The sequence below is a fragment of the Peromyscus californicus genome, unplaced genomic scaffold, assembly GCF_007827085.1.
Source record: "Peromyscus californicus insignis strain IS unplaced genomic scaffold, ASM782708v3 Scaffold_4__1_contigs__length_199733344, whole genome shotgun sequence".
Classification (NCBI taxonomy): Eukaryota; Metazoa; Chordata; class Mammalia; order Rodentia; family Cricetidae; genus Peromyscus; species Peromyscus californicus.
Genome location: NW_026294562.1, coordinates 51,019,435 through 51,032,857, shown reverse-complemented (window position 1 = coordinate 51,032,857; position 13,423 = coordinate 51,019,435). Strand labels below are relative to the sequence as shown.

General features: G+C 49.3%; 1 protein-coding gene across 2 annotated transcripts; it reads left to right on the top strand.

The window, feature by feature from the left end:
* The first annotated feature begins 1,296 nt into the window (after window positions 1-1,296).
* Prpf19 (pre-mRNA processing factor 19) lies at window positions 1,297-11,922 on the top strand. 2 transcript variants are annotated; one of them, XM_052760038.1, is made up of 16 exons: window positions 1,297-1,518; window positions 3,520-3,669; window positions 3,843-3,919; window positions 4,987-5,128; window positions 5,212-5,285; window positions 5,377-5,439; window positions 6,211-6,252; window positions 6,350-6,424; window positions 6,713-6,788; window positions 6,953-7,062; window positions 8,572-8,727; window positions 8,933-9,002; window positions 9,158-9,243; window positions 9,458-9,628; window positions 9,771-9,876; window positions 11,425-11,922. In XM_052760038.1, exons 1-16 carry the CDS (start codon window positions 1,500-1,502, stop codon window positions 11,520-11,522), a joined length of 1,515 nt encoding a protein of 504 aa, XP_052615998.1. In that variant the 5' UTR covers window positions 1,297-1,499; the 3' UTR covers window positions 11,523-11,922. The 2 variants fall into 2 exon arrangements, with proteins under 2 accessions (XP_052615998.1, XP_052615997.1); XM_052760037.1 differs by having other exon boundaries at window positions 4,930-5,128.
* Window positions 11,923-13,423: the final 1,501 nt, after the last annotated feature.

The following is a 13,423-nucleotide window of genomic DNA, read 5'->3' as shown; positions in this document are numbered from 1 at the left end:
GGTCAGAAAGCTAGTTTTAATTTGGTAACATGGAACTCCAATATGAGAGACTCTATTTTAGTTTTAATTTATTTACTTTTTTTTTTTTTTTTTTTGGAGACAAGGTCTCAATGTGCCACCATTTATTTTAGTGTGTGTGTGTGTGTGTGTGTGTGTGTAGGTCAGAGGATAACATGCAGGAGTCAGTTCTTTCCTCTATCAGGTGGGCCTTGGAGAATGAACTCAGGTATCAGGCTCAGCAGCAGGTCTTTGTTACAGAAAACAAAGGAACTTAGTAGGAGGCAGGGAACCATTGCTGTAACAAAATATCGGAGGCCGTCTACTTTATAAAGAAAAGAGGATTTTTCTGGGCTCGAAGTTCTAGAGGCACAAGTTTCAAAGATAATGATTCAGGCTCTGGCTAGGGCCTCTTTCTTGCTGGTGTCACGTTACTATGGGAGTCTAAATATGTGTTTGTGTCTGTTCAGTCTAACTGTCCCTATAAAGCCACCACCAGGATTCTTGCACAGACCTGCACACTAACAACCTATTCTAATTCCAAAGATTCCACCTCTAAACACCATAGTCATGTTAATTTTCCATTCTTATTTGTTTATTTATTTTGAGACGTGTCTCTATATCTCTACATAGCTCTGACTGTCCTGGACGGGAACTGACTATGTAGACCAGGCTGGCCTTGAACTCACAGAGAATCACTTGCCTCTGCAGTCGAGTGCTGTGATAAAAGGCATATACCAACAGGCCTAGAAACTTTCTTTTAATATCCACATAAGACATTGGGAATTAAATTCCTTCCAGTGTAGAAAACAGACTGTATTTAAAACGTAGCAAGCAGTGAAGCCAGCGACTTGTCCAAATTCACAGAGCGAGAGTAGAGACAGAACCTGGGCAGTGTTAGTTCCTTTATTCCTTTGTGCTTTATTCACAGGGTCACCTGGCATTGTTTCTCAAAAGGCAGCCAAGGAACAACAGGCCACAGGCCTCAGAATCCTGCCTGCGGACTCTCTAAGGCAGACCCTAGAAATCTGCATTTTTACAAGCTTCTGAGGAAACTGTCCTGCACATGCACCTTTCGAAGACTACTGTGCCCTGGTGACAGCAGCACAGCGTCAAAAACAGCCTTGGCCAAATTCCTGGGCTCAAGGTTCCCGTAGCCTCATGGGAAATGTAGTTTCAGCCGGCCTTCCCGCCTCTGGCCTCTTGAAGAGCTCGCCGGAAGGAGCCGAACCAATGCGGAAACAGCCGAGTGTTCCGAGGCGGGCCTTTTCCTGCTCGATTGCATGCTGGGAAAGGGCAGTTTCCGTTAGCTGCTGAAGGCTGAGGCGCGCCACCGGCCACCTCCCCACGTGAAGCAGTTGTACGAGCATCGCCACGCCGGGCAGCTGTCTACCCGCGTCCGAGCGCCCCGGAAGCGGCGGGGGACCGGAAGTGGCCCGCGGAGGCTGCAGAGCTAGTCCGGGAGCCCGCTGTGAGGCGACTGGCAGCGCTGCGACGGCGCCATGTCCCTGATCTGCTCGAGTGAGTGCTGGCTGCGGCGGGAGGCGGGAGCGTGCCTGCGGCCCGAGCCCCGGAGCCCGCGGCCCTGCGTGCGGGGTGCATTTGCGCAGTGCTGCGCAATTCACGTAGCTGGGAAGAATGACTGTCGTTGTTTTACTGAGCCGAGACAGGCCTGAAACAGGGGGCGAGGGGGGAGTCGGTGCAGGGAAAAACAGCTCTTGGTGTCGGAAACCCGAGGAAGACGTGTCCAGGATCCTCCTCCGATTGTAATCTGGGCTCTAGCAGTCAGAGCCTCAGTTTCCCCATCTGCAGCACTGAAAGCATTGCAGTGGGTATTTGCTTGGGAACGTCGCTTAGGAATCGGAGTTTCTGCGATTTGCGGTGATCACGCAGTGACTTCGAGACAGGGCTGGAAGCCAGGTGTCTGGCTTCTAGCCTCGCGCAGTATGACTAATGAAAACAGCAAACGTTTAGAAAACCTGTATTGATTTACGACGCATTTCCAAACGATGATCTCACTTTATGCTTACAAGAATTGTCTGAAGGGAAATAAAGATTCGTGATTTAGATAGGGCGTCAAAAGGCTTAGGAAGAATCCGGGGATGTGCGGCACAGCTGGGCGATGGAGCTCGGTTCTTTGAGTCTGGATCCATGCTTCTTCCATGCTGTATACTGTCTTGTCTTTGGGTATTTTATTACGGCATTGCGGCTGTTTACCTTCTTGTTGTTTACCACATTAGTAGCGTCCCCTCCCTCTCTATTCTCTTCTCAGAACGTTGCCATTAATTCAAAGAGGGAAAGGAAGGAGGGAAATGACAAACAGGAAAGGGAATCTCACACTGAAGAAATTGCAGTTTGCAAAGTATTTTCGAACGATTTGTTTCCTTTTAATCTTGAGAGAGCACTCTGACATGCCCTGGGCCATCCTTTTGTAAGGGAGGGAAAGCTCCCTCAAGTGTCCATTCGTTGAGTGTGCGAGATAAACGAACAGAGTAGCTCAGGAAAGCCATATTTCCTCCCATACTTGATTACGTATGCATGGGAGTCCTGCAAAAAAACAGGTAACGCTAAGAGAAGCTTCTACAGAACCTGGTGCCACTGAGAAGAACAGGAGCTTGAGGCCGTGGGGTGGTGACTCACAAGTGATGGGAGGGTGAACAGAATTATGTGGTGAATAAGAGCTATTTTGTTATGTGATAAGTCTCTCGGGCAATAAATACTGTCTTAGAGCAGCCCTCAGAAGAGTCTGAGTGTGGAGGTAGCTTTCACTTGTCTGCTAAGGTGAACCAGTTGTCCCTGTTTAGGGGAAGTTAGAGAAACAAGAGGGCCTGAGAAGGTCAGAGAGACCTTGGTTCTGAGCTTGCTTTTGAGATCTTCATTTTTGATAATTTAGCATGCCCAGGCTCCATACTTGGGGATATTTTTTTCTGAGCCCCAGGGCTTATGTACTCATTTACCCTGTTCTGATGTTTATCAAGTATCTGCTTAGTATCTGCATTGTCCTGGAGGTCAGTGACAGCTGTGACGCCCATCTTCAAGGGTACACAGACAGTTCTGTCAAGTGCCTAGAATAGAATCTTGCTTGGCACGTAGCAGCAGACATGGAACATTTTTTTAATTTATTTTTTAATTTATCAGTGCTTGTCACATTGCTTTGTAATTTTTCGCCTGTTGATCCGTTTAGGGCTCCAGACAAATGGCAGGGATTTGAGTTGTGCTGTGTGTACTTCTTTGTCATGTACCCAGTCATCTTTGTTAAAAATGAGATGGTCAGGGCTTACTGGCCACTCTTTTCAAGACTGGTCCATAGCATCTGGGCAGATATTATTTATTGACTTTTATTACCAGCAGCCTAGAGACTCCAGTTAAGTGGTTGACAGGCATTCTAGTGCCAAGTACCAGCTGGCTTGCTGTCACAGACCTTGCTTCCTGATAGCTGAGTATGAGGACAGGGTCTTGTTGGGGCTGACACAATGGAGGGTCTCCTTTTACCCTGTGCTTACTACCTGCCTTTCTCTGTAGTCTCCAACGAAGTGCCCGAGCACCCCTGTGTGTCCCCCGTCTCTAACCATGTGTATGAGCGGCGGCTCATTGAGAAGTACATTGCAGAGAACGGCACAGATCCTATCAACAACCAGCCTCTCTCAGAGGAGCAGCTCATCGACATCAAAGGTGCCTGCCCAATAGCCTAAGTCCAGGGCCAGCTCAGCTCAGCCTTCAAGAGTGGGAGGTGGAGCCAGCCTGGTGAAGAAGATGGTGGCTGTGAATGAATAAAGAGGAGTGGGGGAGGGGAGGGTCCCCTGGGTTCTGTTTCTTCATACCTGCTTTGCTGCCTCTCTTGGCAGTTGCTCACCCAATCCGGCCCAAGCCTCCCTCTGCCACCAGCATCCCAGCCATTCTGAAAGCCTTGCAGGATGAGTGGGTGAGTTCTGTGAAGAGAATGCACCTCTGGGCCTGGGGACTGAAAAGATGGGACCTCCCTCCCTCTTTTTTTAATTTTTTATTTTATGTATGTAGATGAAATTCTAATAAAATATCACCATATATGTATATGGTTCTTTTGCTTGTATGTATGTCTGTGTATCACTTTTGTGCCTGGTGCTTGGGAGGCAGGAAAGGGTGTGTGATCCTTTGGAATTGTAGTTACAGACAGTTGTGAGCCATCATGTGGATTCTGGGAATTGAACCTGGGGCCTCTGGAAGAACAGCAAGTGCTTTTAACTCCTGGGCCATCTCTCCAGCCCTCTTGTTTTCTTGAGATAGGACCTTGCTTTGTGGCCTAGGCTGATCTGGCACTTAGGATCCTTCTTCCTCAGCCTCCTAGTGCCTAGGATTACAAGTCCCGACCACCAGGCCTGCCTCTTCTTGCGGGGATGAACACAGGGCTAATGTGAATGCTGTACCACTGAGCAGCCCCCTCATTTTTTGCCAGCCTTATTTCATTTGTGAGGAGCAGGATGGCAGCACAAGAGGAGCCTGGTTGTTGGAACTCTTGCAGAGCTGGATTCTTAAGTTTTCTCCACTGTCAGCCTTTGTGACTTGGGGCACACTGCTCAGTCTCTGAGGCTTGACCTTCCTGACTATAGAACACTGATTAGTCCTGTCTGTCTGGATTCTGTAAGAAGTAGAATACAATTGACATATTCGCCTTGTGACACCAGGGACTCTTTTTCATTACTGAGCACTGCACTTGCTGAGGGTAGCCAGTAAATAACCACACCAGCGTTACTATTTCTATTCAGACAAGTGATTCAGACAGGTGTGATTTGCTGGTGACTAGTAAAGGTGGGGGTGAGAAGGAGCTAGCTCTCACTTCTTTCTGTCTGTGTGTTCAGGTTGTGGTGTGGAGTAGGAGCCTGAATGCCTTACAGGGTCACTGAGTAGCTGAGGTTGGTCTCAGTGTAGACTAGGAGGCGGTGTCCTCTTCTCCAGGGCTGGCCGAGTTGTCTGGCTCTTCCCCAGTCCTCACAGTGGCCTACCCTCTCCCAGGATGCAGTCATGCTGCACAGCTTCACTCTTCGCCAGCAGCTGCAGACAACCCGCCAGGAGCTGTCCCATGCTCTGTACCAACACGATGCTGCCTGCCGAGTCATTGCCCGTCTCACCAAGGAAGTCACTGCTGCTCGAGAAGGTGTCTCCTCTTCCCTGCTGTCCCCCACCTTTTGCTGGCCCTGCTTTGTAATGTCCCGTTTCTAACGGAATCTTTTCTCTCAGCTCTGGCTACTCTGAAACCACAGGCTGGTCTTATTGTACCTCAGGCCGTGCCAAGCTCACAGCCCAGTGTTGTGGTAAGTGTTCCCTTCCAGACCCCAGTAGCTGTCCTTACACAGGTGTCTTTGGTATTGTGAGCTCCTCCCACTCTCCCTTTCTTTTGTACAGGGTGCAGGCGAGCCCATGGATTTGGGTGAGCTGGTGGGAATGACCCCTGAAATTATCCAGAAGGTGAGTCATATGCTCTTCTGCTGGGACTGCCACGTGTCCTCCTTGGTGCCGTGGGCCGTGGGGCCAGAGTAAGAACCTCACACCAGGTAGTGGGGAGAACCTGCACTGCCGCTTGAGCTTTCTGGCTAGCTGACTTCAGCCTGCCTTTCTCTGTCTCATTTCCCTTGCTTCTGAATAGAGGGAGGTGTGTACGTCACAGGCTTGTTGGAGGGAAGATTGAATCACTGAGAAAGAAGGGCAGCTTTTAGCGCTTGCTGTTTTTGTGTTCTTTGCTGATATTAAGCCACTTTGTTACAGGCTTTGAGGGTTTTGCCTCCAAGATAGAAGTTATTTTAAGATGGGGAGTCTGAGACTGCAAGTCAGAGCTGAGAAGGGACAGGGCAGACTTCCAGACTGCGACCCAGGGTTCTGCTGAATGTATAGTCTGCATTTGTAGGGTCCAACAGTGTCTGAGCAGCTCAACTGAGAGCTCTCATGCTTGTAGCCTAGAACTTGGTCCCAGAGCACAACAGCCTAGCTCTGTCCCTGCTAGCTCTGCCATTCGTCACTTTAGTGACATTGGCAAGGGGGTTCTTTTGATGTAGTTTCCTCGGCTGTACCATAAGGTCATGATGCCTCACCTTATAAGAGTGGAGTGGAAATGTGTCAGCTTTTAGCACATAGCTTGGCAGATAGCACGCTTTGGTGATGGTTGTGACACCAGATGTACCAGCACCTAGTGTGCTTTGTCCGTGCAGAATCATTTGTCTCAGAAAATTACGTTCTCTACAGCTTCAAGACAAGGCTACTGTGCTAACCACGGAGCGTAAGAAGGTGAGTTGATGCCTGGTGTGAGCACTTGCCTTCTTGGAGGAGGGGCTAGTTGAAGCCTGCATTCATTGCTGCTCTTTTGGGCTTTCTGTTTTCTCAGAGAGGAAAGACTGTGCCTGAGGAGCTGGTGAAACCTGAGGAGCTCAGCAAGTACCGGCAGGTGGCATCCCATGTGGTAAGTACCTGGAGGTGGCCCTTACTGTTTCTAGGGCACAGTGGGCCAGCATGAGGAGCAGGGGGAAATGCCACTCAGACCTCTGGCATGGTGTCTTGCCATGCAGTGAGGGAGTTGCTGCATCCAGGCAGCCAGCCAAGCTGGGTGGATAAGGGATAAAATTCACTCTTGTTCCTTGGCTGGGGAGGAATACGAGGGGTGTGGGGAAGGGGAATAGAGGAGCTGTGTGCATCTCTGGCCTGCCTTGATTTGACTGTAACTGGGTTTGGTGTGGTTCTGTCTGCAAAGGGGCTACACAGTGCTAGCATTCCTGGGATCCTTGCTCTGGACCTCTGTCCTTCGGACACCAACAAGATTCTCACTGGTGAGTCTGGGCCCAGTCTGACAGGCCAAGGTGAGGGATGGCAGGAGCAAGGGAAGGTGCAAGCCCCTGGTCCTCGCCATTGATTGGAGGACAGAAAGACCTTCGTTAACACAGGGATCTTTATAGGCCTGACTCATTTTTTGTCTTTTGTGGATCTTCTCCAGGTGGGGCAGATAAAAACGTTGTTGTCTTTGATAAGAGTACTGAGCAAATCCTGGCCACTCTCAAAGGCCATACCAAGAAGGTCACCAGTGTGGTGTTTCATCCTTCTCAGGTAAGGTACTCTTAAAAGCTACTCTTGTCCTTAAGTCCAGTTCCAGTGGTTTCAAGCCTCAGAACTAATCGCCCAACCCCCTACTGTCTTGATGAAGTGGCACTGATGGGTCTCTTTGTAGAACCTCAAAGCAGTGGCCCTCAAATCAAGGAGAAAGAAAATGCAACCAACAAAGCATATTCACATCAGTTTTGCATTAGGTAAAGAAAACAAGCATCCTAGCTAGAGCCTTTATAGATGAACTACAGATAATAAAGGTGTTTGTTCCCATGACCCTGTAGAGTTGGGCTCAAATTTAATGTTGACTGTTGAAAGTAGTGTGAGTTCAAATAGAAGAGAAGCACTGGCTTAGAGGAAAAAGGTAGTTCATTAGAGGAGATTAATGGTCTCAAGACTTGAGCCAAAAGTACAGTGGCTTGGTATGTAGCTCCATGGGATGCTGGGTAAGTGCCTCCCAGTTAAGTCTTTCTCTTAAGGAACTGAGAAATAAGGAATATTTGTGTCTTAGTGTTCTGTTGCTCTGAAGAGACACCATGACCACAGCAACTCTTACTAAAAGAAAGCATTTAAATGGGGGCTGGCTTACAGTTTCAGAGGTCAGTCCATTATCTTCACGGCAGGGAGCATGGTGGGAAGCATGGCACTGGGATAGTAGCTGAGAGCTACCTCCTGATCTGCAAGGCAAGAGACAGACACCTACACACTCACTCTGGGTTTGGCATGGGCTTTTGAAACCTCAAAACCAACCCACTCCCAGTGAGATACTCCTCCAACAAGGCCACACTTCTAATGTTTTAAAACAGTGCCACTCCCTGGTGACTAAGGCTTCAAATATATGATCCTAGAGGGGACATTCTTATTCAGTCCACCACAGTTACAGCATACTGAAAAACTAATTCAAATTGAAAACATTATTTCCCTGTTTATTTGGTGTTGGTATTACTTTTGGCTTTTATGAATATGTGTTAATGAAAGAGGATAGTTGCTTTTATCTTCTGGCTGTTACTCTCCTAACTAGTTGAAATAATTTGTTAGGGAAACTAAAATAAGCTCTCTGTCTGCCCCAGGTCTTTTGGACAATCAGCTTGCCCTTGAGGTCTAAGTGTGGGAACATGAGAGCATGACCTTCCATTCCTTTACAGACTCAGTGCTGCTCAAATCTGGGCCATCTGGTACAGTAGACCAACTGCAGGTGGCACATGATTCCAGTCCCTCAGTTGCACTAGCCATATTTCACCCAGCATGAAAGTGGGTCAAAAATAGCTCTCTGATGCAGTTGCCCTTTTTACTGCTAGGTAGTGAGGATCTCTCTTGGCCCAGTGTGGCCATTTCAGCAGCATTTTTTTCTTGGCTTTCTTATGCATTGTCGTTTAAATAGGTGTTACAGACAGGGCAGGGCTAGAAGGAGAAGCAGTGGCCAGTGGTTGTGGCTGTAATTGTCACTATGGAAAAGAGTGTTATAGTACATCTCACCTCCTGGGCTCTGATTCTTGGTCTCTTTCCTTTCAGGAACTGGTGTTTTCTGCATCCCCAGATGCAACTATCAGGATTTGGTCGGTCCCAAACACTTCTTGTGTACAGGTTGTTCGGGCCCATGAGAGCGCAGTGACGGGCCTCAGCCTCCATGCTACTGGAGACTATCTCCTGAGCTCCTCTGATGATCAGGTGCAGTCCCAGCCAGGGCCCTGAGGAGGCTGCTTACTCACCCTGGGAGGATGGACCATCTTGCTGGGGGTAGCCAGATTCCCAGAGTTCTGGAAAAATTTATTCCCTGTTATGGGAGCTAACTTTGCCAGCGGGTGCTGAACCAGGGTCTCTCTTGAAGGCCACCAGACCCACTTTCTTATTGGCTTCTTTGTCTCATCTCCAGTACTGGGCCTTCTCTGACATCCAGACAGGGCGTGTGCTCACCAAGGTGACAGATGAGACTTCTGGCTGCTGTAAGTGGCCTTAGAGGCACTGAGCTCTTTTGTTTTCAGTTTGTGTTAAGTTTGACTTAGTCATTTGCTTATCTGATCTAAAGATATTGCTTACCACTGGCACCAGTATAGTGGCCACAGTGGCTACTGACTATAGATCCTCTCCCTTTCCTCAGCTCTTACCTGTGCGCAGTTCCACCCTGATGGGCTCATCTTTGGAACAGGAACTATGGACTCTCAGATCAAGATCTGGGACTTGAAGGTAGGACATGCAGGCCTCTTCTGGGGCCCAGAGGGAGAAGGAACTGCTGAGGTGTGGCAGCAGGCCCTGGGGTATCTCAAGGCTTAGGAGAGCCTGACTCTGTTTGCTGGCATGGTGATGTCACCAAGGACCTGTGGGTGCACAGGACATCTCAGAAGGGTCCTTCCTGTCTTGACCAGTGAGTGATACTTTCATTGCCCACCCCCACCTATAGGAGCGCACCAATGTGGCCAACTTTCCTGGCCACTCTGGCCCCATTACCAGCATCGCCTTCTCTGAGAATGGGTACTACCTGGCCACAGCTGCTGATGACTCTTCAGTCAAGCTCTGGGACTTACGCAAGCTGAAGAACTTCAAGACACTGCAGCTGGACAACAACTTTGAGGTACATGCGCTCCCCCCCAGTCTCAGCTGTTCCTCCTCACCCGCTGGTAGTTTCTGAGTTCGGGCAAGCTGCTGCTGTGTGCTCCCGGCTGCTCCGTGCCTTCTGCTCTTTTGTGTAATTGCCTCTCTTTGGGCCTTGGCAGGTGAAGTCACTGATCTTTGACCAGAGTGGTACCTACCTGGCTCTTGGGGGTACAGATGTCCAGATCTACATCTGCAAACAGTGGACAGAGATTCTTCACTTTACAGGTAGAGACTGGCTGTGCTTACCTGGGCCTTGTACATCAGCTCTAGAGAAAAGTGGGGAAGCTTCACTGCGGGGTGAAGCTCTGGGCTTGGCCTAGATATGGCCAGACTATGCTTCTCCTTTTACTGTCCTGGGAGTAGAACCCAGCCATGTTTTCTACTACTGAGCCCAATCCCCAGGCTGCTTTTACTTAGGTCTGGGGCAGTAGAGCATTGTGGCCTAGGAAAAGTATTTGTGAGTCTGTTTGGCTGTGAGTAGTGTTACTAGCTGGCCTCTCCCAAGTTGTTTGTTGAGGGGCAAATTATGTAATTTCTCTGGTGCCCCAGGAAAATCGTAAGGATAAGTTCAGACACTCAGTGGGAAATATGGGGGTTTACATGAAAGTGCATGTGATCCGTAGGTTAAAAGTGTCTTGTGGTATGTTTGGTATTGGGTCTTGATTTGAGCAATGAAGAAGAACCAGTCTGGGTGGTAATGAAATTTTTTTTTATTATTATTTATATATTTGTTTTTTTATTTTGGTTTTTCGAGACAGGGTTTCTCTGTGTAACAGCCCTGGCTGCTCTGGAACTCAATTTGTAGATCAGGCTGGCCTTGAACTCACAGAGATCCACCTGTCTCTGTCTACCAAGTGCTAAGATTAAAGGCGTGCGCCACCACACCCGGCACGTTTTTTATTGTTTTGTGAACTTTATTGGGGTCTGTCATGGGTGAGTGATGAAGTTTATAGTCAAGTTAGGAAGGGGCGGTGGAAGCTGCTCTAGTAGGTCTGTTTTTCTTCGTACGGAGATGGGGTTGAGGCCGTTCCCACAGTAGCAAGTGTTCAAGCCCCAGCACAAGTACTTAAGGGAACTAGAAGCAATAAGAGAAGTCAGGCTGACACAGCGCTGCACTAGAGGGTCTCTCACCCTGGAGTCGCCTGTAGCCCTGGATGGCTCTAGCTTCAACGTTAGGGGACCCTGCTGGGTGTGGCAGCTGTGTAATCCCAACTCTTGGTAGCGACAGCTAGAGAATCACCTTGAGTCAGGCCAGCCGGGAGCACAAGAGGGCTTTTCTCTGCAGAGTTGGGGAGCTCCGGGTGCTTTCCTAAGTCTGGAAGGAGCTTGCCCCGGTTCTCCAGCTATCTGAGTCCCGTGAGGAGGATAGTTCAGCTCTGTCGATTCTGAATCCAGCCGTGTGCTGTGTGCCCTGGACTTTGACGTCTTTGAGCGAGCACAGGCTAATGGACAAGAGCTAAAGCTAAACACACATGCTAAGTGGGCACTGAGGTTTCCAGCTGAAGTATGCTTGCCCAGAAAGCTCAGGTGAAAGGTGATTGGTATTCCTCTGTCCCTGCGCCCCACCAACAAAAGGCTGAGTGCCACTTCCTGCCAGGTGCTGAGTGCTGACCACAAATCAGTGGGAAACAGAACCCTGCCGTCGGGAGGGTGTCTTACAGTGCCCTCTGACCCTTACCATCTGGGTGTGTGCCAGCAGCATGGCATTCAAAGTCATTGTTCAGCCCTGGAGAAGAAATAGCCTTCTCATGGTTCCCTTATTTCTCTCCTCAGAGCATAGTGGCCTGACCACTGGAGTGGCCTTTGGGCACCACGCCAAGTTCATCGCTTCAACCGGCATGGACAGGAGCCTCAAATTCTACAGTCTGTAGGCCCTGTGCCTTCTCACAATTCTGGGCCTCATCTCAGTAGTGGGTTAGAGTTGGGGGGTGGGACCTTAGGAGGAGGGAGGTCTGGTGGGTGGGGGACATTCACATCATTTCATTCTGTTCTGGATGATGGTCTGAGCCAGGGCACATGGAACACTGCTATCCATGCAGCCTTCGGGCCCTAGGGAATGGACATGGAGGAACTGTCACCCTGTAAATGCTCAGAGTTGGAGTCCAGCACCTCCCCCAGTAGTGGCAGCTGTTCCATGCCTGCTCTGTTTCAGCTCTTCTGAGACAGGGAGGTGAGCCAAGGGAACTGTGAAGGGGAGGGGCAGGAGGGCTCGTGCTGGTTTTTGTAAGCAGTGATCTAGTTTCATTAAAAAAAAAAAATCCACACAGTAAATATTGTCACCTCCTTGCGTCTGTCTGGCAGAGAGACCCTGAGTCGTGGGGAGGGAGCACAGTGTGGGACACTGGTATTAGGAAGCCGCCTCCTACAGCAGAAGTAAAGTAAAAGCCTAGAAGTCATTTGTCAAAAGTCTCCCGTGCTCAGGCAGGCCTTGACTTTGTATCCAGTGCCTCTATCACTCATGCTGTGCTTGCTCTCTGGCTTGATTTTTCTCACAAACCTGAAAGGTGGTGAAGAGTTAGATTAGCCTTAGCCTGCTGGTGGGTTGCTGCCAGTGGATTGCTGGATTCTTCAGTTATAGGTGATACAAACTGGTTCCAGCTGGCTTGACCAAAGAGATTTTCTTGACTGGCAGCTAATCGTTGAAGTAGAGCTGTTCCCAGTGGAGACAGCTAATGCATGGAAAATAAAAAGTGAGATGATAACCTGGCGGGTGGAGGGGAGGTTAATCTAGGACCCTGTGGCTGCTCTGCATTTGGAAGTTACCTGGGGACAAGGAAAGTTGTAGGTAGAAGGAAAGAAAGTAGGTTCTGAGGTTGAGATAAGGGAGGTGTGGAGTGGGAGGAGTTAAGTGTGATCTGAAGGTAAGTTCCTATTAGGTGTGCCCAGGAGGACCTTAGGGCCATCCCAATGGAATGCTGCTGTTGGGAGCCTGCTGTGTGTGTGTGTGTGTGCAGAGATGAGGTAAGGAAGGGGAATTGGTGCAAACAGATGAGAAACTTAGGAAGAACTGAGAAGTGAGGTGTCACCTAGAGGTTGTGGGCAAGTCAAAGTAGTCCTTACTGTCACCACAGCACAGAGCCTCTGGATATGTGCTGCCAGGCAGTCCTGTGTCCGGGAAATTTGGATTTCCCTTACCTGCCAGGATGGAAAATCTTAGAGTAGACAAACCCTCTGCTGTAGTTCTGGGCAGCCTGCTGCTCCCTGGAAGTGTATCCAGTGAACTATTGCAGTGGCTGGGGAGATAGCTCAGTTGGTAAAGTCTTTCTGGGCAAGCATGAGGAGCTGAGTTTGATCCCCAGCACCTAATGTAAAAAAGCCAGAAATTGTGTGACGTGTGTGGTATGTACACAGAGGGGAGCCCTGGCCTATACCAGAGATGTAAGCAAGTAGCCACCCCTCTTTATAGTGCACCAGTTTGTATAGTACCTCAGGACAGTGAGATCATGTGCAATTGGGGCAGAATTATATACAGATGGCCAGGAGGTGCAGGAACAAGTGTCTGGAAGTCTGCTGAGGGTCCAGTGGCTCCACCCACTTGTATGAGAGAGCATTGACAGTCAACAGGCCCAGTCTTGGGGGTCTCTTGTTAGGAGTTGGAGGTGCTCTGATGGGAGATAAAAGCAAGCAGCTCTCAGTTGGGGCTCCACCTTCTTGTAGTCACCAGCTGCACCAATCCTAGTATTTAGGGTCTAGGAGCATCACTTGGCCTGGTGACCGAAGAGAATGTTTGCTGTGGAATGGATGGGTGCTTACTGTACCCTATGAGCATTTG

What these genes read in the sequence shown, in the direction of transcription:
- Prpf19 (XM_052760037.1), top strand. An exon ending in CCCCTGAAATTATCCAGAAG is followed by an intron (nt 5,440 to 6,210) that starts GTGAGTCATATG and finishes CGTTCTCTACAG; the next exon opens with CTTCAAGACAAGGCTACTGT. An exon ending in GGCAGGTGGCATCCCATGTG is followed by an intron (nt 6,425 to 6,712) that starts GTAAGTACCTGG and finishes CTGTCTGCAAAG; the next exon opens with GGGCTACACAGTGCTAGCAT.